General features: G+C 47.4%; 2 protein-coding genes across 9 annotated transcripts in view; one reads left to right on the forward strand and one right to left on the reverse strand.

Moving 5' to 3' along the window:
* Positions 1–3054, forward strand: part of Arvcf (ARVCF delta catenin family member) — a 54150-nt gene extending 51096 nt beyond the window's left edge. For 7 of the 8 annotated variants that reach the window (XM_045132455.1, XM_004670760.2, XM_045132456.1 and 4 more), the window contains 7 exons: positions 58–256; positions 353–464; positions 561–648; positions 1018–1071; positions 1376–1461; positions 2039–2158; positions 2580–3054. In XM_045132455.1, coding sequence (XP_044988390.1) covers positions 58–256; positions 353–464; positions 561–648; positions 1018–1071; positions 1376–1461; positions 2039–2146 — 647 coding nt within the window. In that variant the 3' untranslated portion in view covers positions 2147–2158; positions 2580–3054. The remainder of the gene's footprint in view (positions 1–57; positions 257–352; positions 465–560; positions 649–1017; positions 1072–1375; positions 1462–2038; positions 2159–2579) is intronic. The other variant, XM_045132457.1, reaches the window with a different exon arrangement.
* A 262-nt stretch (positions 3055–3316) lies between these two features.
* Positions 3317–25237, reverse strand: part of Comt (catechol-O-methyltransferase) — a 29300-nt gene continuing 7379 nt past the window's right edge. The window contains exons 2-5 of the mRNA XM_004670842.2: positions 11173–11443; positions 10555–10748; positions 9918–10049; positions 3317–5170 (exon numbers count right to left, since the gene is read on the reverse strand). Coding sequence (XP_004670899.1) covers positions 4970–5170; positions 9918–10049; positions 10555–10748; positions 11173–11443 — 798 coding nt within the window. The 3' untranslated portion in view covers positions 3317–4969. The remainder of the gene's footprint in view (positions 5171–9917; positions 10050–10554; positions 10749–11172; positions 11444–25237) is intronic.

The following is a 25237-nucleotide window of genomic DNA, read 5'->3' on the forward strand; positions in this document are numbered from 1 at the left end:
CTCCTTCCCACAGGGGTGGGGCAGAGGTGTGGCCTAACACCTGACCCTGCCTCTCAGGGAGCTATGCCATGGCAGAGCTGGTACGAAATCTGCGCAATGCACAGGCACCTGCTCACCTAGGAGCTCGCCTGGAGGAAGACACAGTGGTGGCTATACTCAACACCATCCATGAAATTGTGTCTGACAGCCTGGACAATGCTCGCTCCCTTCTACAGGCCCAAGGTGTACCCACACTGGTAGCACTTGTGGCTTCCAGGTGGGTTGGGGCTGAGCCTAGTGAGAATGAGGCAGGGTTGGGGATGGTGGGATGCTGTCATGAGACAGGCTACTGACCCCATTCCTGACCCTGCAGCCTTTCAGTCCGTGAGGCCAAAGCAGCCTCGCATGTGCTGCAGGCTGTCTGGAGCTACAAGGAACTGCGTGGAGCCCTGCAGAGGGATGGCTGGACCAAAGCGCGCTTCCAGGTGTGGCCATGCAGCCTTCTCTCATTTGGCCAGGTAGATAGGTCCCAAAGCTGGAGTTCCTCCAGCCTTACCTCCTGTCTGTGTTTGGTGCCTCAGTCTGCTTCCATGGCCAAGGGACCCAAGGGAGCACTGAGTCCCGGGTGCTTTGATGACAGTACACTGCCACTGGTGGACAAGAACCTTGGTAAGCACAAGCTGGAGAGGGGTAATAGAGTTCGTCCCTGAGGCTCTGGCTGGTGGTGATAAGGTAGGTGAGAGTTAAGAGGGACAGATCTCCTCTTCTAAAAGGGCTCCATTCCCGGGGCTTTGTGCCCTACATTCAGCCTTTCCGTAGTGTCTGCTTTGACCTCAAGCTCTGGGGGGTGGGCAGCAGTTGGCAGAGACTGGGAAGTGGAGTGCCAAGCATTAGAAAGCACCCAGAATTGCCGGGTGTGGGGGAAAAAAAGACACCCAAAATCACTAAGACCAATCCTGTGGTGGGCTTGTTGGCCCTGCCCCCTCCCCCATGCTTTCCTACTGCTCTCTACCAGAGCCACCCACTCATGCCTTGCAGATGGCGAGAAGTCAGCCAGCCGGGATGTGGTCCCCATGGATGCGCTTGGCCCAGGTGAGGGCAGGGTGCAGGCTGTTCCCTGCTCAAGGAGGGAAGGCTTGGGGCAGGCCTGCTGGCTTTATAGGGCAAGCATGGCAGGTGCTGGGAGGTCTTTCTGTCAGTTGGAGAAAAGAAATGTAGTTTGGGGACACTCAGTATGTGAGGCAGAGGCTGGTGAGAATTGGCACCGGAACCAAACCCCAAATCAATACAGGTGAGGACAATCTGCAAAAGTACCCTCTCCCAGATCCCCTATATCATGTTTCTAGAGTGCCTACCTTAGAGTCTCCCTCACTTCTTACCTGGCTTCACTCCACAGATGGGTATACCACCTTGGAGCGGAGGGAGCGCAGGGCACTGGGCAGCGACTCCATCGGTGAGGCCTCTGAGACGGAGCTGTTGAAAGTAAGTGACTGTGGGCAAGTTCCCAGGGAGGCTCCAGGTCTCAGGCTTTCCTAGAGAGCACCTAGGCAGTGCTGAGCTTGATCTGGGCCCTGGGGCACTGACTGAGGTAACACTCACATGAAGGGGAGCTGGGCCATGGCTTCAAGTCCAGGATGTAGTCTCATACATCAGTCATACTGTGGGTGCTGAGGGGTTCAGAGGATATATCCACTGGGAGGGCATGGGTAGTGCAGACAGTTCTATCCAGTCAGCCACACACTGCCTAAGACCAGAGAAAGTGAGCAAGTGGGTCTACACGTTCCTCTGGGTGCGCAGGTGCTGTGTTCCCCTGATGAACACAGCACCTGCCACCTGCTCTGTGCAGTCTTCTGACGTCATGCATGGGCTTCTGTGTATGTCCATGCACCACCCTGCACCTCTGTGAGCTGTACCAACTTGATTCCCAGAGCTGCCTTGGCAAGCCCACCCTCATGTCACCCTGTCCTTGTCCCCACTGACCAGCACAGCCTGCCTTTAGCTGCAACTAATTGCTTTGTTCTACCTCTAACCCCTTGTGTCCACTCACCCACCCTGGCAGCCCGACCCTGGCAGGAAGGCCACTCCAACTGGGCCCAGCAGGCCTTCGGTCAGGCTGGTGGATGCTGTGGGGGATGCTAAGCCTCAGCCCGTTGACTCCTGGGTCTAGCTTGCATGTCTGGTACGTTTTCTCATCTGGTCAGTGGTTTTCCCATCTGCTAGTCCAGGACTTCCTTGTTCATTTCTGCCAGCCACATTCTTGCTTTCCATGTGTGATCCTTGTTAGGATCCAGCTGCCCATCGTAGGGAAGAGAGACTATACTGAACGGAAGAGTCTTCCCAGGGCCCATAGACCTGTTTCAGGCAATCTAATCCCCTCACTCACCCTCAGTATAGAATCTCCTGAAGACCAGCAAGACCGAGCTAGCCCTGATGCCAAGGTCCTTGGCATGCCTCTAACCCCCCTCCCAGCCACTTCGTCTGTCCTGTCCTGGGGAGGCAGCTGCTCTGTGTGTGGAGCTTCCATGTCGCCCCAACCCATTCAGCTGGTCCTGCCATTTGCCTGGGTATCTGGCTGCATCCACCTTCATTTCCCCCTACAGTGCCTGGGCCCAGCTGTTTGTTCCTAGGGACAACATCGCACGCAAAGGCATGAAGAAGGCGGTCCTGAGCAGACCCTATCTTGGAGCTGAGAGGCCCGCCCCTTGGTGGCAGGGGTTGGTTGAGTCTTGTCCTGAGCCAGACCTTACTTTTTGGACACCTCTCCTGCCTGTTCTTCCTTCCTCCACTCTCCTAACTTGCCAAGCGTGAGTTAACTGCTTACTGACATGGTGCTGTGTGTGTGAGAGAAGGCTGGAGTGGTACCCAGGGAGGTGGCAGGAAGGTCCCAGTGCACAGTGCTGCTGAGGAGCAGTACAGGCCTGGGGTAGACATCTTGGCAACAGGCAGCTGAGCAAAGTAGGGGACTTGGGAAATAACTTGGGTTCCAGAGGGTGGCTAGAGCTACGCCCTGCATGAAGGCAGACTATAGTGTGGGCTACTTCAAAAGAGCTGGCCTAGGCAGGGAGGCAACCCCGGGGGCGGGGGGGGGGGGAGGCGGGGAGGTCACACTGTGCTTGCCCTCCTTCTCTCTTGGAGTCTTGGGGTGTGTGGGACCTCCATCTGTAGTGTGCCCTTCTTAAGTTGCCGTGGTGTGGTCCATCCTGGATGCTGCATCTGCATCTGCATCTGCCTAGAACCTCAGAACCTTGGGGACTGACTGCCAGCAGCAACAGGGGACTGCTGTTCCGTGCTTGCTGTTTGTGAATTAAAACCAGAAGAAATCCACTGACAAAAAGTATTAAAGATGAAACCAAAATAAGACTGTATTGGTAAACATTGAAATTTTTGTATGAAATTTTAAAAATTAAAAAAAATAAGGAACTACCTCTCTTCTATGGCTTCTCCTGAGTGCAGAGAAGGTTCTAGTTGTGGTGCCACCACTAAGGCACTACTGCCACCTGGTGACTACAAGCCTGGAGGGCAGCCTGAGTGCAAGGCCCAGGGAGTTCCAGGTATCCCCTCTGAGGTGACAGCAGTGGGGAAGGGGTGGGCTATGCTCCAAGTCCACAGGCATCTCCCATGTCCATCTACTCCGGATCCCGATGGCGCCGCTGTGCTGCCACTGGTATAGGTTCACTTTGGTGAGGTTGGCTGGCCTGGAGCCTGGGATTGAAGTCCTAGCTGAAATTGATCTGGACAGATATAATTGGCCAAGATGGCATTGATATAGGAACTGGATGTTTGCTGAGTCCTTGGGGAGCTTCTTGAAGGAACTGGGAGCTGAGCCAGAGTGGGGACTAGAGCAAGTCTAGATTTAGATTGATAAAAGCCAGCATTGTTTCCCTACTCTTCCGCTGGGGGACCAGCAGACAAGCAATGGTGGGAGCCCACTTCCTCTTCTGTCAGGCAAGTCAGACTGGGGGAAGGGACTATTTCTCCGTAGTGCCATGGTGCCAGCCAGCCAGCTTGCCTGTTCCTAGTGCATGCTCGGTCAGAAGTGGGTAAAAGCCAACTGATTGTCCTGCTCTTCTCAGGACAAGCTAACAGATGTCCCAGGCCTGGCCAGGAGCAATACTGGACATAGCCACTCCCTCACTTCACTGCTGTGGCTGGGAAGCTGCTGTGACACTCAGAGCCCTGCCAGCTGTGAGCATGGGTTTAGGCATTAGTGTGCCATCCAGAGGAACTCTTGTTTGGTGGTGAAGCCGAGGGTGTGAGGAAGAGGAAGCAGTGGCAGTTGAGAACATTCAGTAGGTTTCCTATATCGAAATATTTAGAATTTTATTTCCTAGTTTATACCTTTTAAACATGATTTTAGTATATAGGACTATTACAGCTAGGCAATTTTTAGAAAAGAAGTTAAGATTTATTTGTTAAAAAAAAAAGTGAAGATTTGCATATCATAAGTTGTGAGTTGCTCATTACTGAGACATTTGCTGCCACCTGGTGACAGCAAACATTGAGGACAGCTCAGAAGTTTCCAGCCCAGCCCAAATGTTTCCAACTTCCATACCTGTTCCTTGGTTTAATGGGAGATTTCAGTGCCTGAGTGCTTTGTAGATAGATATTCTATTGGAATTTAATTTGCCAAGGTAACAACTGCCTCAACTTCTTTGGTGCAGTGGGATTGACCCTACTGCCTCATGCATGCTAGCCAGGTCCTCTACCACGGAGCTACGCCTGCCTGTAGCCCCTTAATTCAGTCTTTATCAGTACATTCCAGGTTTATTGCAGTGGTTCTGCATAGTGGACGCATTAACCTTTAAAATGTGTTAGTATATGACAATTTGGAACCACAACAGCAGAAAGGCAAGCATGAGTTAGGTCCAGGCCTTATAGGCCTGAGTGTACTTTACATTTGAGGACAGATCCCAGAACCATAGGAGGAGTCAGTATTAGTGTGTGTCACCCTGCAGAATGAAGCTGATGGAGCCCCGAGCAGGCTGGGCATTCAAGGCTGTGCTGAGCTGCCTGGGCCCTTGTAGACGGCCTTTTCCAGGCCGTCCACCACTTTCATATACTCCAGGTATGAGCTGTAATGTGTGCACTCAAAGCTGCTGCTCCCACGCACGTGTGCCAGGAAGTCTGGGGCTCCTGGGACGATGACATTGTCAGCCAGAAGCACTGTCCCCTTTCGTAACAGGCCACATTTCTGCAAAGAATAGACAAGGGGAGGGTCAGAAGTGCTTTGGCAAACCTGTTGCGACACTGGTTTTCTACCTGGCAGAAGCTGGCCTATGCTCAGATGCTCTTACCACCCCACTGCTGGGAAGGCTGTGTCAGAGCTCCAGTCGTGCCTCCACAGCACTGGCTCTATGAGAACGGGACCACCTACTCATCTGTTCACTTATTTTTTTCTTTTGTGCTGGGGTTTGACCAGGCTTCGCTGGCAAGTGCTCCACTGTGGAGCCGCTCCCTCAACTATCTATTCATCTGTCTCCAGCCCCCACTGAGTGGAGGAGATAGTGTGCCAGGAGACCAGTGCATCCTTCAGATGCACTGTGCTAGGAATATGGGTTCTTTACCAATAAGCTCATCCTTGGGGGTCTCTTCTGGACATCGTCCAGCTCCAGCACTGGCAGACCTACTTCCACCAGGGCCAGACCAAGTGCTTTTGGGCCTGGGCTCTGTGCAGAAGGGAAGGAGGATTATCTAGCAACTTGCCACAGGTAACATCCTGTATCTACTATCCATGTCAGGAACAACCTTGTACATAGGATACTGGTCCATGTATATGACGAGGTGAGTCTGTTCAAACCACATAAAATAATAGGAGTTTGTCTTTCACGGGTGGGATGGGGGTGAGCAGCAAAGGACCTCCACACACCTTGTATTGAAGGTAGATAGGGAAGCTTGGAGGTTTTTTGTTTTGTTTTGTTTTCAAAGTAGGATCTCACCAGACCTGGAACTTACTATGTAGTCCCAGGCTGGCCTTGAACTCACAGAGATCCTCCTACCTCTGCCTCTAGAAGTGCTGGGATTAAAAGTGTGCACAATCATGCCTGGCTAGTTTTTGTTTAATATAATCATGGAACTAAACTTAAAGCATTTTTGCCTGATATGGTGCACACCTTTGACCCCAGTACTCAGGAGGCTGAGACTCCTGATTGTGAAGTCCAGACCAGCCTGCACTATACAATAAGACTGTTCTTTCTTTCCTTCCCTCCCTCCCTCCCTCCCTCCCTCCCTCCCTCCCTCCCTCCCTCCCTCCCTCCCTTCCTTTCTTTCTTTCTTTCTTTTTGTTTTTTTTGAAGTAGGGTCTCACTCTAGCCCAGGCTGACCTGGCATTCACTATGTATTCTCAGGGTAGCCTTGAACTCATGGCAATCCTCTTACCTCTGCCTCCCAAATACAGGGATTAAAGGCATGTGCCACTGTGCCCAGCAAGACTCATCTTCAAACAAAAACAAAGATCAGGCATGGTGTTGTATGCCTTTAATCCCAGCACACAGGAGACTGAGGTAGGAAGATCTCTGACTTCAAGGCCAGCTTGGGTCTACAGAGTGAATGCCAGGTCAGCCTGGGCTATATATAGCAAGACCCTACCCTGAAAAAGAAAGCAAAACAAAACAAAAAACAAAGGCAGGACTAGAGAGATGGCTTAGTAGTTAAGGCACTTGTTGGCAAAGTGAAAGGATTCAGGTTTTATTTCCCAGTACCCACATAAAACTGGATGCATAAGGTGGTGTTTGCATCTGGAGAGTTCATTTACAGTGGCTAGAAGCCCTGGTGCCTCATTCTCATTACCTACCTACCTACCAACTTCTTTCTCTCTTAAATATTTTTTTTTTTAAAAGGCAGAGCTGAAGAGATGGCTTAGCAGTTAAGGCGCTTGCCTTTAAAGCCAAGGGACCCAAGTTCAATTCCCCAGAACCCACGTAAGCCAGATGCATATGGTGGCACATGCATCTCGAGTTCATTTGCACTGGCTGGAGGTCCTGGCATGCTCAAACTCTCTCTCCCTCTGCCTCTTTCTCTCAAATATATAAATAAATAAATAAATAAATAAATAAATAAATGTGTATGTGTGTGTGTGTATATATATATATATATATACACATATGTGTGTGTGTATATATATACACACACACACACACACACACACACACACACACACACACACACACACACATACATACACATATGCAAACAGTAAGCAGAAATCAAATAAGCCAGGTGTGGTAGCACATGCCTTTAATCCCAGCACTTTAAAAAATTATTTATTTATTTATTTACTTTGTGGTGGTTGTTTTGAGGTAGAGTCTCACTCTATCCAAGGCTGACCTGGAATTCACTATGTAGTCTCAAGGTGGCCTCAAACTCTTGGCGATCCTCCTACCTCTGCCTCCCCAGGTGCTGAGATTAAAGGTGTGTGCCATCATGCCTGGCTCTTTTTTGTTTTCAGAGAGAGAGACAGGGAGGGAGGGAGGAAGGGAGGGAGGGAGGGAATTAGCATGCCAGGGCCTCAGTCACTGAAATCGAACTCCAGATGCTTGTGCCACCTAGTGGGCCTGTGCGATCTTGCACTTGCCTCACCTTTGTGCGCCTGGCTTATGTGGGATCTGCAGAGTCGAACATGGGTCCTTAGGCTTTGCAGGCAAGTACCTTAACTGCTAAGCTCTGTCTCTGGCCTTAAATCCAGCACTTTTGAGGCAGAGGTAGGAGGAACATTTTAAGTTCAAGACCAGCCTGGGACTACAGAGTTGTGAGACCCTATCTTAGGAAAAAAAAAAATCAGACAAGTGACTTGGGCTGGGGTGTACCTCATTGGGAGCACTCTTGACCAGCTGGACCCAGGGTTCAACCCCTGCACCACAAAATGAAAACACACAAATAAACCTAGATGTCCCAAAATAAAGGAAGGAGGGTCTCTGACTAACTTGGTAACACTGTTATTCACATCCTGAAGGGCCACACCACACCCTCAACAGTCTCCCAGTGCTCCCAGCTGTCTGACTGGTGGGGATGGTCATTTCTAGCCTGTGAGCTAAAGGACCCATAAGCCAAGTCAGTGAGGTCAAGAGACAGGCTCGTGATTGACAATTTTAATAGCAAGTTCCACTATGAATCATGACACGTTTTCCTTTAGAGGAAAAATGTTATGGCAACATTGGCTGGAAAGACCTGGTGAAGGAACTGCTCCAGAGGAAAATACAACAAAACCAGCCATTCCCAATTCATACTTCCTCTCTCTCTCTTTTATTTATCTGCAAGGAGAGAGAATATGAATGGGTGCATCAGGGCCTCCAGCCACTGCAAACGAACTCCAGATGAATACACCATTTTGTGCATGTGGCTTTACATGGGTACTGGAGAATTGAACCTGGGTCTTTAGGATTTGTATGCATGTGCCTCAACCACTAAGCCATCTCTTCAGTCCCTGCCTTCTCTTCTTAAGGTCATTGCCAGCTTTGAACAAGCAGCACTGAGAAAACTATTAATTTCCTAGTTACTAAACTGTAATATTTGCAGTTTTCTAAAAGCAGGCCCTTGTAATCCTACACACTGAAGGCTGCTGAAACCTGATCACTGTGCTAGGGTCTGGCTTTTCTGTCCATATGAGGCCCATATGCTCAGCCACCTGCTCTCTGTCCTCTACTCAGATCTCACATTCACATCCTCTACCAAGGCTGGGACCCTACTCAGGCCAGCGTCCATGGTTACCTTGGCCTGGTGTACCACTTTTCTTCCTGTCCCCTTCTGCTTGCCTGCCCTCTTTGGCAAATGCTCATCCTCTGGTCCAACTTTCAGGCCCTGGAATGTCCCAACCTCTCCAATCCCGGGGCTTAGCATTTCCAAAATGTTTGGGACCTCTGAAAGGCCAATAAAGATCCTTCCCAATGCCAGGGCTCACCTGCCAAATGCCACCTGTGCCTGACTCCCTGTTGCCAGAATATTCTGTGCCCTTAAAACCATTAGGCCTGTTACAGCCCAGCTCTTGGGCTTGTTGGTTGAGCCTCACATTTGAGATTGCACATGATAGGGTCCAACTTCTGGGACTGGATCACCAAATAGTCCCATGCTAGCTGCCAGGCCAGACGACTGTAAGGATCAAGGAGCTGCACTATACCAGGGTATGACAAGCTAATATATCTGAAAGTGAAGCTCACAGTTATAGGGGGCTGCCCCAGAGCCCCAAGCTGTAGCCACTTAGAAGTAGGGATTGGCCCCCTGATATTTGCCAGGTGAAGCTTACCAAGTAGCAGTGCTGAGGACGGGGGGAGGGGGGGTGGTTCAATGCAACAGAAACCTCAGGAAAGCCAGGCGTGGTGGCGCATGCCTTTAATCCCAGCACTCAGGAGGGAGAGGTAGGAGGATTGCCGAGAGTTCGAGGCCACCCTGAGACTACACAGTGAATTCCAGGTCAGCCTGAGCCAGAGTGAGACCCTACCTCGAAAAACCAAGAAAAAAAAGAAACCTCAGGAAAAAGACCCAGGACATGCTCGCCTTCTCTGCTGCCTATGCCAGATGACAGCCGGTTAGACCTTCATGGTCTCTGGACCTGATCCCACACATCCTCAGCCCTGTGCCCTTCAGGCACAAAAATTCTTGTCCTTGCTACTCGTCCTACTCCTAGACAGCACACTGCCCATGGTGCAGGGAGAGGGCACCCACATTTCCAACACACCAATCTACCTGGCCATTGGCCCAGCACACCTACTGAGAACCCCTTTCTCTTATTTCTACATGCCTCAGGGCATCCTTGTCCTTCTGCACTCCTGGCCTTCAAGTGGCACTCTAGCTGGAAGCCAGCACCTAGGACTACCTCTGGGGCCGTCCAGGCTCCTGAGATGCCCTTTGCTGGTCTCAGTTGGGATTCTCCAGAGAGGTTGAGGTTCCAGAGTCCCCAGAGGGACAGCTAGCACTGAAGCTATCCTGTTGAGGCAGGGACATTTTACCTCCAGGAGAAGTGTGTCTGGCAGGTAGCGATCCTTCCAGTGGTCAAGAAAGACCATGTCCAGCGTGTCCACATCATACTTTTTCTTCAGCTGGGGGATGAGGTCTTGAGAAGCCCCCAGAAGGACAGTGACCTAGGACAGCAGTTTTTGTGTTAGCTTTGTTGGATTTTGTTGTTTTGAAGTAGGGTCTTATTCTAGCCCAGGCTGATGTGGAACTCACTTTGTAGTCCAGGTTAGCCTCAAACTTATGGCAGTCCTCTTATTTCAGCCTACTGAGTAATGGGATTAAAAGGTGTACACCACTACACCCAGCTTAGAACACTGTTTTATCAGTATTGCTCCCACAGGGTCATGTAGAAGCCCACCTGCACCCCCCACATGTACTTGCTCCATTTTGAGGGGAGTCTAGGGAGATGAGTGTATGTACTCTGCCCCATTCCTCCTGGGGTCCCTTGAGTTCCTTGCTTTATAGGGTACAGTTATGAGACCATGTCCCTAACCTGCTGGTGTTCCTTCCTTGACTCCAGGGGCCCAGCCACAACAGGTGCTTAGTGTTTCCCAAGCATGGGTATGCCTTTGCTTTCCTCTGCAGCCTGCCTGGCTCTCAGCCACAGTGCCCACACTGTCACAGCCTTACCTTGTCCTGCAGACCTGCAAAGTCCAGCATCTGTTGGGTGATGGCAGCATAGTCAGGGTTGATCTCCATGGTGAGCAGCTTGGCACCAGGTGGCAACAAGCGGGCTATACGCACTGCTGAGTAGCCACAGTAAGCTCCCAGCTCTAGCACCAGTGAGGGTCTGTACTCCTGGATCACTGTATCCATGATCTGGCCTGGGGAGTGATGGGCTTTGAGTGCAGCTAGAGAGGAGATCCCTGCTCCAGTCCTGGGCCCCATCTGTCTCCAGAGCAGTGACATTCTGACACTCCCCATGCCACTCTGGTACACTGTCCACAGAAACTTCCCCCAGCTTGACCTGACCTCTAGGCCCCTGGAAGGAAGCCAGGCTAATCACCTATTTTGTCAGACATCTTCTCATAGGTGTCTACGTCTCTGACCAGACTTTCTCTGCCCAGATGGAGAAGCAACAGGCTAGGTATGTAGGAGTGCCTCCTAATGAGCCCCATTTCCACCTGAGCATGGCCCTAGGGTTCCCTTCTTAAACAGGCCTCTTCTGTAAGGACTGTAGTACCCAACTTGGGGTCCCCAAGTTTACCAATTTCTACCATTTTTAGGCTCACAAGCCAAGCCACCTACCCTTTGCATCGCCCACGTTCATGGCCCACTCCTTCTGTGAGCAGTAGGTATCAATGGCCTGCAGCACACTCTCGGGGTCCCTAGGCTTGGCGTGCTGCTGTACGTGGTGCAGAATGCGCTGCTCCTTTGTGTCACCCATGAGCAGGTTGCAAACTGGCTGTAGCACGAACTCAAACCAGAAGATAGCTGCCAAGCCCCAGCCCGCGTGTCTCAGAAATAGCAGGAGGGCCAGCAGTAGGAGGCCCAATAAGCCAGCAATGGCCAACAGCATCTGCAAGGTGGTAGCAGGGCAGAGAGGGAAAGGCTTAAGTGACCTGTACCCTTACTTCACTTGCCCTGTCTTCAGCTTGGTGCCCTGCCAGTGCCCTCTTGTCTTGATGAAGGGCCAAGGTTCAGAGATGCCAGCTGTATGACTCAGGTGCCTTCCTGGGACCCTGCCCCCGCATCCCCTCCAGTGGTTAGAGCACATCTGTGTGTGCCTTCAGACCCTGTGCAGAGGCGTGCCTGTGCATGACACATCTCCCTCAGTGCTTTCTGGATGAAGGAGTTAAGAGTCAGCCATCTCACAGTGAAGTTGCATTCTGATCTGTCTAAGCTGAAAGAAGGTATGTGAAGGAAGGGCAATGTGGCCTGTTTTTTTTCATGTGCAGAAAGCCGTAAAAATTAGTTGGGAGAAGGCAGAAAAATAGCCTTCATCACCAGGAACTGATAGTGGGGCCAGGAATCTGGATAAATGATCTTAAATTTTTCATTAATAAAAATAAATTATTTATGTGTGTATGTGTTGGGGGAAATCCAGAGCCTCCTGTGTCTGCACACAACCACCAGACATTGTGCCACTTCTTGTATCTGGCTTATGTGCATGGCTTGAGAATCGAACCTAGGCCAGCAGGCTTTGCAAGCAAGAGCTTTTAACCACTGAGCCACCTCTGCAGGCCCTGAATAAACCATCCTGTTGGAATAACCTTTATCTTCCACTAGCTTCACTACCCTCCATAGATTACCAAAAGTGACATCCCTAGAATTTACCAGCCTGCTCCAGAGATCTGTTTGTCCCATTATTCCTTATAAAGTTGTTCTTTAAGAAAGTATGAGGGGAAAAAAAAAAAAAAAGCTGGATGTAGTGGCTCACACCTCTAATCCCAAGCACTCAGGGAAGCAGAAGTAGAAGGATCACTGTTGGGCTGGAGAGATGGCTTAGTGGTTAAGACACTTGCCTGTGAAGCCTGAGGACCCAGGTTCGGTTCCCCAGGACCCATGTAAGCTAGATAGACATGGTGAAGCATGTGTCTGGAGTTCATTTGCTATGGCTAAAGGCCCTGGTATGCCCATTCTCTATCTATCTACCTTTCTTTCTCTCAAATAAATAAAATATAAAAAATGTTTAATAGCTAAAAACACAACTCATACCTTGAGCTGGATGTGGTGGCACACGCTTTTACCCCCAGCACTAGGAGGCAGATGTAGAAGGATCACTGTGAGTTCAAGGCCAGCCTGAGACTACACAGTGAGTTCCAGATCAGCCTGGGTTGAAGCAAGACCCTACCTCTAAAAACAAAACAAAAATAAGCCAGGTGTGTAGCACACACCCTTAGTCCCAGCACTCCAGCACTTGGGTGGCAGAGGTAGGAGGGTTGCTGTGAGTCGGAGGGCAGCCTGGGACTACAGTGTAAAATCCAGCCTGGGCTAAAGGGAGACCCTACCTTGAAAAACCAAAAAAAAAAAAAAGAGAGAGAGAAAAACTCCCAAAACTAAAATAATAAAAAAAGAAAATATAACTTTGGTACCTTTTTCTGTTTTTTTTTTTCTGATTGTGAATGGAGCCCAAGATCTATGTGTGCTACACAAGTACTCTACCCTGATTCCTATCCCCAGATTTTTTATTTTTTTTATTTTTATATTTTATTTTTTCATTGCCCTTGTTTCCTTTCTTTTTAAAAATATTTTATTTTATTTATTTATTGGACAGAGAAAGAGGGGAGAGAGAAAGAAAGGGAGAATGGGTGTGTCAGGGCCTCCAGCCACTGCAAACGAACTCCAGATGCGTGCACCCTCTTGTGTATCTGGCTAATGGGGATCCTGGGGAATCAAACCTGGGTCCTTGGGCTTTGCAGGCAAATGCTTTAACCACTAAGCCATCCCTCCAGCCCCCCACCCCTTTTTTTCTTGAGTGAGGTCTATGTGACCCAGACTGGCCTTGATCCTTCTGAGTTTAAAAATACATCACCATACCCAATTTGGTTTGGCCATTTCTTCGGACCACATTGTCTTGTAGAAATCTTCAAGTGAGGGCTGTAGAGATGGCTCAGGCGTTTGCCTACATAGCCTACAGGACCACAGTTCAATTCCCCAGTACCCACATAAAGCCAGATGTACAAGAGGGTGCATGTGTCTGGAGTTTATTTGCAGTGGCTAGAGGCCTTGGGCTTGCCCAGTCTCACTATCTGCCTCTTTCTCTCTCTCAGTCTCTCTTTCAAATAAATAAATAAAATCTCCAAGTGAAGGCTTTCAGGGAAAAGGGGATGAGGATGGACTGGGGAAGGGATATATACTACAACCTATGTTAAAAAAAATTATTAAAAAAAATAAATCTCAGGCTGCAAAGATGACTAAGTGGTTCAGGCATTTGTCTGCAAAGACAAAGGACCCAGGTTTGATTCTCCAAGATCCATATAAACCAGACACACTAGGTGGCACATGTGTCTGGAGTTCATTTACAGTGGCTAGAGGTCCTGGTCCACGCGTTCTCTCTCTACATATATGTGTTTCTTTCTCTCTCAGATAAATAAATTTTTTTTTTTTTAAAAGTAACCCTCTCCATGCATGTTCACTTTATTTTCGGGGCTTTGGATGTCCCCACCCACCCAGCACACATTTTTTTTCCCTTTATTCATTTCCCCTCAGTGCATGCAAGAGGATTTATTTTTTTTAATTATTAATTTATTTATTTGAGAGCGACAGACACAGAGAGAAAGACAGATAGAGGGAGAGAGAGAGAATGGGCGCGCCAGGGCTTCCAGCCTCTGCAAACGAACTCCAGATGCGTGTACCCCCTTGTGCATCTGGCTAATGTGGGACCTGGGGAACCGAGCCTCGAACCGGGGTCCTTAGGCTTCACAGGCAAGCACTTAACCACTAAGCCATCTCTCCAGCCCATAAAAATATTTTTTAAAAGTAAAAAAAAAAAAAAAAAAAAAAATTGGGCTGGAGGAATGGCTTAGCATTTCATGCATTTGCCTGCAAAGCCAAAGGACCCAAGTTTACTTCCCCAGGACCCACGTTAGCCAGATGCACAAAGGGAGTTTGTCTGCAGTGGCTGGAGGCCCTGGCGTGCCCATTCTCTCTCTCTCTTTTTCTGTCAAATAAATACATAAATAAAATAAAAAGTAAAAAAAAAAAAAATTCTAAGTGGGTGTAACATGGGCCAGGGTAGAGCCCAGTGGTAGAGTGCTTGCCTGGCATAGACGGGTTCTATCCTAAGCACAGCATGAGTGCATGTGCAGCACACATCCCCTCTTAGTAAGCAAGTGCCAAGTGGGTAGCCCAGAACCCAATCAGATGGAAATTCAGACAAGAGTCCCCCAGCTAGCACTGAATTCACCAAATTCAGAGCAGAAGTTCATGCTTTTAAGCCAGACCTTAAAACGATACGAGGATACACACATACACAGATGCACACAGACAGATATACACATATACCCTAGAGAAGCTTCCATCAGGGACTTTACATCAGCCACTCACAGTTCTCAGAGTGGGGCCTTCAGCCCTGGTAAGTACACAAAAGCCTGTTTTCAGCTGGAAGCTCCTATTTGGAAAGGTACCCCGGACAGAAGAGGAAATGAGTCCAGCAACCCAGTATGGGGCTGCTTAAGGACAGTTTAAAGGTTCTAAATCCAAGGACCACTGCTGGGGAACTCAGGAGACAGGGCAGAAATGAGAAAGTGAGTCTCTGCCTCTGGGAGCAGGAGAAGGTGCTCAGATTCCTGGCAAAGTGGCTGTATGGTCTATAGTTCTTGTACCTGAGCTAGGTCTAACTCCTCAAACATATCTCCCAGCTTCTATCAGGCAGTTGATCTTCAGATCTGCTTTCCATCCAGCCCCTGTTCCTGTGGTCTACTGTAGGAAAGAAAGACCCGGATTCTACCTCTTTGAACTAAGCAGACAGGAGATTCTCTAGAATTGGGAGGAAATCAATTTGGGCTTAGGTTAATCATTAACAGAAACTGACCTGGAAATGATCAAGGTCCAGCTATCCTAGCATGTTCCTCAGCAGGATACCTTTCCAGCCTCAGAATCACCTATAGGGTCCCCCAAGCAGGGACCCTAGTGTCAAGTGTACCTGAACCTTAGGAGACACCACAGAGGAAAGCCGCTTTTCTTGGGCCACAGCTCACCACCAGAGCCACTGATAAACTTGAAAATAACACACACTAACAGTTAGTTACAGGGACACATACAAGTTTTAGGAAATGATCTAAGAAGTCAGGCGTGGTGGCGCATGCCTTAAATCCCAGCACTTGGGAGGCAGAGGTAGGAGAATCACTGTGAGTTCAAGGCCAGCCTGAGACTACATAGTGAATTCTGGGTCAGCCTGAGCTAGAGTGAAACCCTGCCTCGAAAAACAAAAACAAAAACAAAAAGGAAATGATTTAAGAACAATGGCCCATGTGCCACTTTATAGCTTAGCAGAAAAATACTACATCCAGAAATCTAGAGTGGGTATGGGAAAGTGGATGTGGGTGTTCGAGTCAGCCTGAGGTACTGACTGCTGGCATTATAGGTCTGTATACCATGCCAATTTCACTTTTCTCATTTATTTATTTAATACAGAAAGAGAGAATGGGCATGCCAGGGCCTCCAGCCACTGCAAACAAATTCCAGATGCATGCACCCCCTTGTGCATCTGGTTTACATGGGTCTTAAGGACTCAAACCTAGGTCCTTTGGCTTTACAGGCAAGCGCCTTAACTGCTAAACCATCCGTCTAGCTCTGTTTATGTTTTTTTTTTCCCCCACTGTTTATGTTTTTATACCTATTACTATTTCTAGAAGTAGAATTTGAGTGGTGAGCTAATGGGATATTTTGTTTTATTCTCTCTACTAAAGGGGATGGGGAGGACTGGAGAGGTGGCACAGCAGTTAAGGCGCTTGATTGCAAAATTTAAGGACCTGAGCTCAATTCCCCAGTACCTACATAAAGCCAGTGGCACATGCATCTGGAGTTTGTTTGAAGAGACCAGAATGTTGGTAGAAAACAGTGATGTTTTCTCAAGAAATTAGCTACAGAATTGCCATATGACACAGCAATTCTGAGGTACACCCAGAAAAAGTGAAAGCAGATCCAGAAACACTTGTGCACTCATATTTCCAGCAGCATAAGTCACAGCACACAGAAAATGGAAACAACCTAAGCATCCTCACAGACAAACAGCTAAGCCAATAGCCTATTCACACAATGGAATACTATTGTTATTAAAATGAAAGAAGTTCTAATTCATGATGTACCCGATCTAGACCCTGAAGACATTATGCAAGTAAATAAGCCAGGTATTACATGACAAGTGCTGTATGAGTCCACTTACACGAAATATCTACAACAGGCAAACCGATAGAAAGCAACTTAAGTTTCCCAGGCTGGAGGGAGGGAGAAGGAAGAGCTATTTCTCAATGGGTACTGAGTTCCGGCTTGGAATGAGAAAGTTCTGGTAAAAGTTACACAATGCTGTGAATGTCCTCAATGCCTGATAAATGACAAAGTCTGAGGGTTGTGGGGGGAGGGCGGGGAGGAGAAGTGCATTGATGTGGAGGTCAGAGAACAACCTTGGAGGCAGAGTTTCTCTTTGTTCACCAGCCTAAGTCTGAGATTTTTGTCTTAAAGTTACTTACAAAGATGCCAGAGAGCTAGGGTGTTGAAAGAATGGGAAATTAACTGGTTTACAGCTGCTTGTGAAAACAACATATGAAGTGTTGATGCTGAAAGCTTGGCTAGGGGTATAGCAAAAATGTAGAGTGAGTGCTTAGTGAGCATGAGAATCTGGGTTCAAAGAAAAACGTTTCTAGATGTGGAAACATCACTGCTGACTCCCAGGGTCACATAGGCTGCTCATAATTTAACCTCTGGACTGGAAACCCATCCAGTCCAGAAACCAGTAGTTCTCCTTATGGACAATCCCATCCAAAAACTGTCCTGGTCTATATGTGGCTACATGACGGTGCTTCCCAAAACCCATGGAAAAGCCTTCAGCCTCTGCCCACCATACATATTCTGGCTGCTTCATCGCTCTGGTGTTGGGAGTTTTAAGAACCTGTTTTAGGACCTGGTTTTTGCTTTTTTCTGGCTAACATTTGTCTTCTCAATAATGTCCCCCCCCCCTTTTTTTCCTTTTCTTTTTCAAGGTAGGGTCTCACTCTAGCCCAGGCTGACCTGGAATTCACTATGTAGTCTCAGGCCTCAAATTTATATGATCCTTCTACCTCTACTTCCTGAGTGCTAGGATTAAAGGTGTGCACCATGACGCTCAGCCTTAAAGTTATTTTTTTGTTTTGGTTTTTCAAGGTAGGGTCTGTTGCTAGCTCAGGCTGACCTGGGATTCACTATGTAGTCTCAGGGTGGTCTCAAACTCTCGGGATCCTCCTACTCCTGCCTCCCAAGTGCTGGGATTAAAGATGTGTGCCACCATGCCCAGGGGAGGGGGCGTGTGTGTGTGTGTGTGTGTGTGTGTGTGTGTGTGTGTGTTTACCCCCTCTGTAGAGACAGGATGCCAGAAGGTAACCCAGGTTGGCTTCAGACTTGAGCTATTCCTGCTTTAGCCTCTGAGTACTAGGATTATAGCCAAATACCACTATAGCTAGTTTTTGGAAAATAAAACAGAAAAACATATTTCTGAGATCCCTTAGTCTCAAATATAGGGATTAGCAACCTGCCATTGAGTGGTATACTCAGGAATGGCTAAAATGGTAAATTATAAATTGTATATTTTTACTATAATAAAAAAGATTTAGATGGGCATGGTGGTGCATGTTGTAAGGAGTGCTACCCTTCCTTTGGCTCTTACATTCTTTCCGCCACCTCTTCCGCAATGGACACTGAACCTTGGAAAGTGTGATAGAGATATTGCAGTGCTGAGCACTCCTGTCACTTCTTCCCAGCACCATGATGCCTTCTGAGTCATCCCAAGATCACTAGCATCTGAAAAGAGAAGGTTCTCTAACAAAAGTAAGAGTAGCATTAATATATAGGTATGAATATTAAGAGAAGTGCTGACTGGGTAGTTTGATGAGCATAGTACATACATTTAGCCACACACTGGCAGACATTACACCCCTAGGGCTCATGACTACCCCTGTTGTAGGTTTTCAGTATCAGGGACATATTCCCTCCCATGGAGCGGGCCTCCAGTCCAATTAGAGGGCAGTTGGTTTCTACCATGACAGACGTGGCACTATTACACCCATTGGCTCATTTGGCCTGGCTGGCTAAATATAAGGCTTGCAGTGTCCACTGTTGAGTATCTTCACTGGTGATTTCTTCCTCTCCCATTGAACTGCATGCAGTATTGCTTTTTCCAGCTTTCTGTCAGCTGGTCTACACGGAGAAGGTTATCAGCTAAGTTCCAGCAGGATTTCTCAGTGGCCTTGCAGCCCAAGTATGTGGAGTCCTCAGCAATAGGGTCTTACCATCTATTCCTGGTGGGAAACCAAGGGCCTTGGCAATGGCCTATAATGTTTTTGGGCCAACTGGGACATCTTTGATCCCAGCACTCAGGAAACTGAGGCAGGAAGATTGCTGAAAGTTCAAGGCCAGCCTTACTTTTTTGCCACTACTCAATTTAAACACTGGCCACAGACACCCTGAAAACAACTAGTGCTTGCCTTATACTGTCTTGCCCTTCCAGGCAGCCTAGAAGGAGAGACAGGCATGGTGGCAAGGAAGACAGATGGCAGAACAGAGACACTAGCACAGAAATAGCCCAGTTCTGGGGCTGCAAAGGTATCTGTGGTGGTTTGATTCAGGTATCCCCATAAACTTAGGTGTTCTGAATGCTAGGTCCCCAGCAGATAGAAATTTGGGAATTAACACCTCCTGGAGGCCATGTATTCTTGGGGGCGGGCTTATGGGTATTATAGCCAATTTCCCCTTGCCAATGTCTGGCATACTCTCCTGTTGCTATTGTCCACCTGATGTTGGCACGGAGATGATGTCCACCCTGAGCTCATGACATTGTTTTCCCTTGCCATCATGGAGCTTCCTCTTGAGTCTGTAAGCCAAAATAAACCTTTTATTTCTCCCCACAAGCTGCTCTTGGTCAGGTGTTTTCTGCCAGCAATGCGAACCTGACTGCAACAGTGTCTTAGTGGTTAAAGGCACTTGCTTGCAAAGCCTGACAACCAACGTTTGATTCCCCAGACTGGACCTGGGTGATGCCTGCGTTGGAGGGGCTGACACTTCAGGAAAAAGAGAGACTGACACAGGGACTCTATGACATTTGAGAGCACAGATTCTCAGAGATAGGCTGAACAACTGAGCAATTCTGGACATGGCAGGGGAACACAGGGAGACCAACAGAGTCACCACCCAGTGCAGTTTGGACCTACTCATATCTGTGGAGCCAGGGGCCAACACCTTACTTCCAGTGGAGCTCTGGGTAACTAAGAAAGCAACTAAATACTGTGTGGTCCAGATGGGACGAGGCCTTCAGCCCGCCACAGAAGGGAACCTGACATTATTAGCACACTGATAATGTTCACCTCCATCAAATCCTTCTGTTGCAAATGTTCAACACAGAATCTGTTATTTCTCCAACCCAAAGAGAGAAATAAGGCAGCACCTATGGTGACTGAACAAGCAGACCTGCCATGGGCATCATGTAAGAGCCAAAACCTATCTACTATTATAAAACCTTACCTGCAAAAAACCTTGAATATCTAAAACGATTTTGAGCAACAAAAATAAGTCTGGTTGGTATTACTATACCTGATTTTAACCTATACTACAGAGTCATAGTAACAAAAACAGCATGATGCTGGCACAAAAGCAGACATGTAGATCAATGGAACAGAATAGAGGACCCAGATGTAAGTCCACGTAGCTATATCCACCTGGTTTTCGAAAAAAAAAAATGCCAGAAATACTCACTGGAGAAAAGATGGCCTCTTCAGGAAATGCTGCTGGGACAAATGGATATGTATCTATCTATAGAAGGATGAAAATAGATCCTTATCGCTCTCCATGCACAAGAATTAAGTCCAAATAGATCAAAGACTTTAATACCAGACCTGAAACTCTGAAACTGGTACAGGAAAAAGTAGGGGAAACCCTTCAACATATTGGTCTTGGCAAAGACTTTCTGAGTGTAACTCCAATTGCTCAGGAAATAAAACCACAGATCAACCAAGGGGACCTCATGAAATTACAAAGTTTTTGTACAGCAAAGAACACTGTGAATAGAGCAAAGAGGCAACCTACAGAATGGGAGAAAATCTTTGCCAGCTATAAATCTGACAGAGGATTAATATCAAGGATATACAAAAAACTCAAACAACTAAATAAAAAGAAATCAAACAACCCAATTAAAAAAAATGGGCTATGGAATTAAATAGAGTCCTCAAAAGAAGAAATACAGATGGCATATAAACATCTAAAAACTGTTCTATGAGCCGGGCATGGTGGCACATGCCTTTAATCCTAGCACTTGGAAGGCAGAGGTAGGAGGAGCACCGTGAGTTCAAGGCTGCCCTAAGACTACATAGTGAATTCCAGATCAGCCTGGGCTAGAGTGAAACCCTACCTCAAAAACAAATAAACAAAAAATAAATACTGTTCTATGGACTAGAGGGTGGCTTAGCAGTGAAAATGTTTGTCTGCAAAGCCAAAGGACCTGGGTTCGATTCCCCGGGACCCACATAAGCCAGATGCACAAGGGGGCACAAGCGTCCAGAGTTCGTTTGCAGTGGCTGGAGCCTGGGTGCACCCATTCTTTCTCTCTCCCTCCTTCCCGCTTTCTCTCTGTCAAATAAATAAAAATAATTTTTAAAAAATACATTCCTAGCCATCAGGGAAATGCAGATTAAAACGACATTGAGATCCCATCTCACTCCTGTCAGATTGGCTACCATCACGAAAACAAATGACCATAAATGCTGGTGAGGATGTGGCAAAAGAGGAATCCTTCTACACCGTTGGTAGGAATGCAGTCTGGTTCAGCCATTGTGGAAATCAGTGTGGAGATTCCTGAGACAGCTAAAAATAGACTTACCATATGACCCAGCTATACCACTCCAAGGCATATATCCTAAGGACTTGTCTCACTACTTTAGAGATACTTGCTCAATCATATTTATTGCTGTTCTATTCACAATAGTTAGGAAATGGAACCAGCCTAGATGTCCCTCAACTGATGAGTGGATAATGAAGATGTGGCACATTTACACAATGGAGTTTTACTCAGCAGTAAAGAAAAATGAAATTTGCAGGAAAATGGATGGACCTGGAAAGGATTATACTTAGTGAGGTAACCCAGGCCAGAAAGCCAAACATCACATGTTCTCTCTCATATGTGAATCATAGCTACAAATGATTGGACTTCTATGTGAGTAGGAATAAAACTAAGTAGCAGAGGCCAGTAAGCTAGAAGGGGGATATAAAGGGAATAGAAAGGGAGGGAGGGGAGACTTACTAGGGTGGTATTGTATATATATATATATATATATATATATATATATATATATATATATATATATATGTAGAAGTAGAAAACACATTAATGGGAGTGAAAAGGCCTAAGTGAGGTCAGAGGAAGATATTGAGTAAAGGAAAAGAGGAGAGAGGGCTAATCAAAATCTAAGAGAATATAAATAAGTCATATGGAAACCTACTTTTTTGGACAATGGAACACTCAGAAGCCATAGATTGTTAATAGAAAATTTTCAGTATGAGGGATGGGATACCTTCCAGTGAGCTGTTGGCCAGGGAAGTCACTGATACCCCCAAAACATTACAGGCCATTGGCAAGGCTCTTGGTTTCCCACCAGGAATAGATGGTAAGACCCTATTGCTGAAGACTCCACATTTGGGCTGCAAGGTCACTGAGAAATCCTGCTTTAGCTGAGCAGACAGAAAGCTGGAAACGTTGCACTGCACGCAGTTCAATGGGAAAGAAATCACCAATGGAGATATTCAACAATGGACACTGTAAGCCTTAAACTTGGCCAGCAAGGCCAAATGAGCCAAGGTGCAATAGTGGCATGTGTGTTATGGGGGAAACCAACCACTCTCTAATTAGACTGGAGACCCACTCCATGGAAGGGAATATTTCCCTGATACTGAAAACCTACAACAGGGATAGTCATGAGCCCTAGGGGTATAATGTCTACTGGTGTCTGGCTAAATGTATATACTATGCTCACCAAACTTCCCAGTAAGCACTTCTGTTAATGTTCATACCCATATATTAATGCTAGTCTCACTTTTGGTTACAGAAGCTTCTCATTTCAGATCGCAGTAACCTTGGGATAACTCAGAAGGCACCATGGTGCTGAGAAGAAGTGACAGAGGAGTGCTCAGCACTGAAATATCTCTGTCACACCTTCCAAGGCTCAAGGTCCATTGAGGAAGAGGTGGCAGAAAGAATGTAAGAGCCAAAGGAAGGGCAGTACTCCTGACAACATGCTCCTCCAGACACAAAATGGCCTGGATATTCATGACCTCACAGTGCCTGACACCACCTACACCAGAGCATCATAATAGGAGAAAAAGATCATGACATCCAAATAAAAGAGACTGAGAGGAGGAGGGGATATGATGGAGAATGGAGTTTCAAAGGGGAAGGGGAGGGAGGAAGGGAATTACCATGGGTTATTGTCTACAATTATGGAAATTGTCAATTAAAAAAATAATAATAGGGCTGGAGAGATGGCTTAGCGGTTAAGCCCTTTTACCCATGAAGCCTAAGGACCCTGGTTCAAGGCTTGATTCTCCAGGACCCAGGTAAGCCAGATGCACAAGGTGGCGCATGTGTCTAGAGTTCGTTTGCAGTGGCTGGAGGTCCTGGCATGCCCATTCTCTATCTACCTGCCTCTTTTTCTCTCTCTCTCTGTCACTCTCAAATAAATAAACAATAAAAAAATAATAAAATAAAGCCTTGTCTGATGGAAGGCAGGTCACTGGCTAGCCTGTTGGAGGCTGCTCTTGAGAAAAGGGTACAGGTAGCTTTAGATCTGAATGGGGACTAAAATGCACAGGAAGGAGAGCCCTGTTAAAGGGCTGGCAGCCTCCTTCCAGCTTTCCCCAAGTCTCACAAACATGAGGAAAGAGCTGGGTATAGTCTGGCCAACTGCAGCAGGTCAGCAAACTGGGCTGGCAAGGGGTTTTCACAAGAGCTTACTCCTGCTGTATGCTGGGCTTTTCTGGGGATTATGGTGACTAGTCATGATCACACCAAAGTAGAGTGAGAAGGTTGGGCTCAGAGAGGAAAGAGCTGGTGGCTGCACTAGATCCAAGGCCAGAGTGCTAGTCTGGAACAGGTCCCTCCAGCCTCTATGGTGCCTTAAGCCCAGAGCTGGGTGCTTGCCTCCTCTGCTTCTCTTCTTAGAGCCAGACCCACATGTGGTCTAATAGCTCTTCTGTCCTGCTTCAACACCTGTTTCTTGAGACATCCCTGCAATAGCCCCCAGCCCTACACCAGCCTAATAAGTTCCTATGCAAGAAGTGGGGATGTCCTCTTGGCTCCCAGCAGGGTGCAGACCTCCACATACCCCTGGAAAGGACAAAAAGGGTCTGTTGGGGTGATGTCTATCTAGGTCAGCACCTGCTCCACAAGCCAGTCCCAGCAGATGGGATGTGGTGAGCAGAATCCCAGGCCTGCCTGCAGCCCAGCTCACTGCATGTGAGCTGACACTGAGCTCCTCACCTCACTCAAAGGCTGAATGGGGATACCACCTCCTATCATAAGCCCTGGATCCCATCAGTTGCCTTGACAAAGATTCTTTCCTTACAGAGATTATAGTCAGGAATGACACTAGGCTGCATAAGTGCTTGCCTGAAAAAAATCCAACTTTATCAACAAATGTTCTGTGTACTACAGTCAACATTTGAAGATAGGACCTTGTCCTCCAGCCTCGATGGGCCTGGGGTAGAGGCTACCTCCTCCTTCTTTGTTCCCCAGTCCTAGGTGGGGAGGGGGGCCTAGAAAAGTTCTACCATTGAGCTACACACCCAGCAAAGATTATAAATTTCATAAGCTCCAGTAGCAAACCTGAATGGGTTTCCTAAGAACCAACCCTCCTTTTTTGCTTTCATTAAACTTCCACTACCCAACTCTGCTCAAGCCAGGGTTCTAACTTCTTCTTCTCCTTCTCCTCCTCTTCCTCCTTCTTCTTTTGTTGTTGTTGTTGAGACAGGGTGGCTTCATATAGTGTAGCCTAGCCTCAAATAAGCTATATAGTTCAGGCTGGCCTTGAACTCCTAATTCCTTTTTTTTTTTTTTTTTTGATTTTTCAAGATAGGGTCTCACTGTAGCCCAGGCTGACCTGGAATTCACTATGTCATCTCAGGTGGCCTTGAACTCACAGCAATCCTCCTACCTTTGCCTCCCAAGTACTGGGATTAAAGGTGTTTACCACCACACCCGGCCTGATTCCTCTTTTTAAAAAAAAAAAAAAATGTTTTATTTATTTGTTTGAGAGAGAAAGAGGCAGATAGAGAGAATGGGTGTGCCAGGGCTTCTAGCCATTGCAATGAACTCCAGAAACATGCACCACCTTGTGCATCTGGTTTACAAGAGTACTGGGGAATTGAACCAGGGTCCTTAGGCTTTGCAGTCAAGTGCCTTAACCACTAAGTCGTCTCTCCAGCCCCGATTCCTCTCATTTTCCTTTTTGTTTTTTAATTAATTTGGGCTAGAGAGATAGCTTAGCTATTAAGGTACTTGCTTACAAAGCCTAAGGATCCAGGTTAGATTCCCCAGGACCTATGTAAGCCAGATAGATGTACAAGGTGGCACATGCATCTGGGTTCTTTTGCAGCAGCTGGAGACCCTGGCGCACCTATTCTCTGTCTCTTTCTCTTT

Source organism: Jaculus jaculus, chromosome 13 (genome assembly GCF_020740685.1).
Source record: "Jaculus jaculus isolate mJacJac1 chromosome 13, mJacJac1.mat.Y.cur, whole genome shotgun sequence".
In the NCBI taxonomy this organism is placed as follows: Eukaryota; Metazoa; Chordata; class Mammalia; order Rodentia; family Dipodidae; genus Jaculus; species Jaculus jaculus.